The 1,801-nt window shown below is 61.7% G+C and overlaps 1 protein-coding gene across 3 annotated transcripts in view; it reads right to left on the bottom strand.

The window, feature by feature from the left end:
• RASAL1 (RAS protein activator like 1) overlaps positions 1-1,801 on the bottom strand; it is a 35,447-nt gene that overhangs the window by 15,237 nt on the left and 18,409 nt on the right. For all 3 annotated transcript variants that reach the window (XM_006151694.1, XM_006151693.2, XM_014589033.1), the window contains 3 exons: positions 1,041-1,158; positions 744-897; positions 351-415 (listed from right to left, as the gene is read on the bottom strand). In XM_006151694.1, coding sequence (XP_006151756.1) covers positions 351-415; positions 744-897; positions 1,041-1,158 — 337 coding nt within the window. The remainder of the gene's footprint in view (positions 1-350; positions 416-743; positions 898-1,040; positions 1,159-1,801) is intronic.

The following is a 1,801-nucleotide window of genomic DNA, read 5'->3' as shown; positions in this document are numbered from 1 at the left end:
GGAGGGGGGGAGCATCACACGGGGCGGGGCTGGGGCGTGGCCAAGAGCTGTGGGCGGGGAATACCATGTGGGCGGGGCGGAGGGTGAGACCTGGGGGGCGGTGCCCATGAGCTGGGGGCGGGGCTGTGGGCAAGGCCAGGGCGTGCCCACGAGCTGGGGGCAGGGGACCATGGAAGGGACTTCGGAGAGAGAACTGTCCAAAGCCTGGGGCTGGGACTGCCACTCAAGGAGGACCAGGCTCCAGCCACCTGCTCGGCCACCCAGTGCCATCTGAGGCCAGCCAAGCTCTGGGGACCACTAGGAGTCCCCCAGGCAAGCTGCCACCTGCCCCCAGCCCTTCCCTTACTCACCTTCATGAACTGTTCCATCGATTTGGATGCCAGAGAGTTAGAACGGAAGAGGGTGTTGGGGTCAGCTGGGAGGACAGGGGGAGTGTTTGCTGGAATTTGGGGCTAGACCCAGCTCACCCCACTCATCCAACGTGGGGTCATGATTCTTCCAGCATCAAGAATAAACCAGACCCTGAAACAACCCCATTCACAGGACGGAAGCCCAGAGTGGTTAAGGGAGCTGCCCAAGGTTACACAGTTCATACTGCCAGCATCTAGGGGTGCACAGCCAGGGACCCACAAAACAGGAGCCCCCACCCTCTGCCTGAGGCCTGTCCCTTTCCTCTTCCAAGGACCCTCCCACAGCCCCATGGTTGGGGAGTGACATGGATGCAGGTCATGCAGGAAACTCACTGGTCCGGGCCACCTCACGCCGGGTGAGATAGTCCAGGAAGGGCCCTGCCAGGCCCCGGCCGAGAAAGAGTTTCACCAGCTTGGTGGCCAGGTCTTGGCGACAGTCCCCCGAGGTCAGCTCCTCCAGCAAGGCCAGGGGGCTAGCAGCGTCATCCTAAGCAGGAGTCGGAGGCCAAGACGTAACCTGGAGCCTGGCACCCCGAAGCAGAAGCACCCAGATGGGGGTCCCTGAGGCAGCGTGTGCCCCGATCTGGACTCCGGGACCCCCGGATGGCATCGCTTGCCCGACGCACCCACCTCCACTGGCTGCAGCACAGACCCCACGAGCAGCTCCGTGAGAGGCTGATAGTACTGGGAGGGCAGCACGCGGTCCTCCGTCAGACGCACCTTCAGCCGCAGGGCGCCTAGGTTCCCCCTGGCGGGACCAGGTCACAGGTGATGGGGCACGAGTACGCGCCAGCAGGTGTGGGGGTTCCAGACGGACAGGTGAGAACATGCTAAGGGGCATGGCGAGTCGTGAAGCAGGACAGGCCTGGGCAGCTGTGACCAGGGTGGCCCGTATACGCAGGTGTGACAGCTGTCGTCAGGCAGCTTAATGGGTGTGTGCAGGAATAGACCGTGTGAGCAGGTATAACTACTGTGGGCAGGTGACCAGGAGCGACAGGTGGGGCCTGTGTAATAGACAGGTGTGAACAGAGACGGACAGGTTTAACTAGGAATGCACAAGTGCAGGCAGCGGAAACGGGCGTGTGCAGAAATCACGGGATCAGGTATGAATATCGGAGCCAGGATGAACAGGTGCAAGCAGGTGTGATCAGGTGCGGTCAGTGTGAACAGGCGTGAGCACATGTCGACAGGGAGAAATAGACACGAGGAAGGGTGTGCAGCCTAAACACGTGTGTAAGGGATAGAGCGTGAGCAGGCGTGGGTACTGTGGTGTGGCCAGGTGTGACCAGGTGTGAGCCACGAACGACAGGTGCACCCGGGAATGGATAAGAGGACAGACCATAAGCAGTATGGCCAGCGTGTGCCAGCGTCTGCAAGGATGGGCAGACTGG

This window comes from Tupaia chinensis, unplaced genomic scaffold (assembly GCF_000334495.1).
Source record: "Tupaia chinensis unplaced genomic scaffold, TupChi_1.0 Scaffold000323_1, whole genome shotgun sequence".
NCBI classification, from domain to species: Eukaryota; Metazoa; Chordata; class Mammalia; order Scandentia; family Tupaiidae; genus Tupaia; species Tupaia belangeri.
Note: the sequence above shows the minus strand (reverse complement) of the source record. Positions and strands in the feature narration are given on the sequence as shown.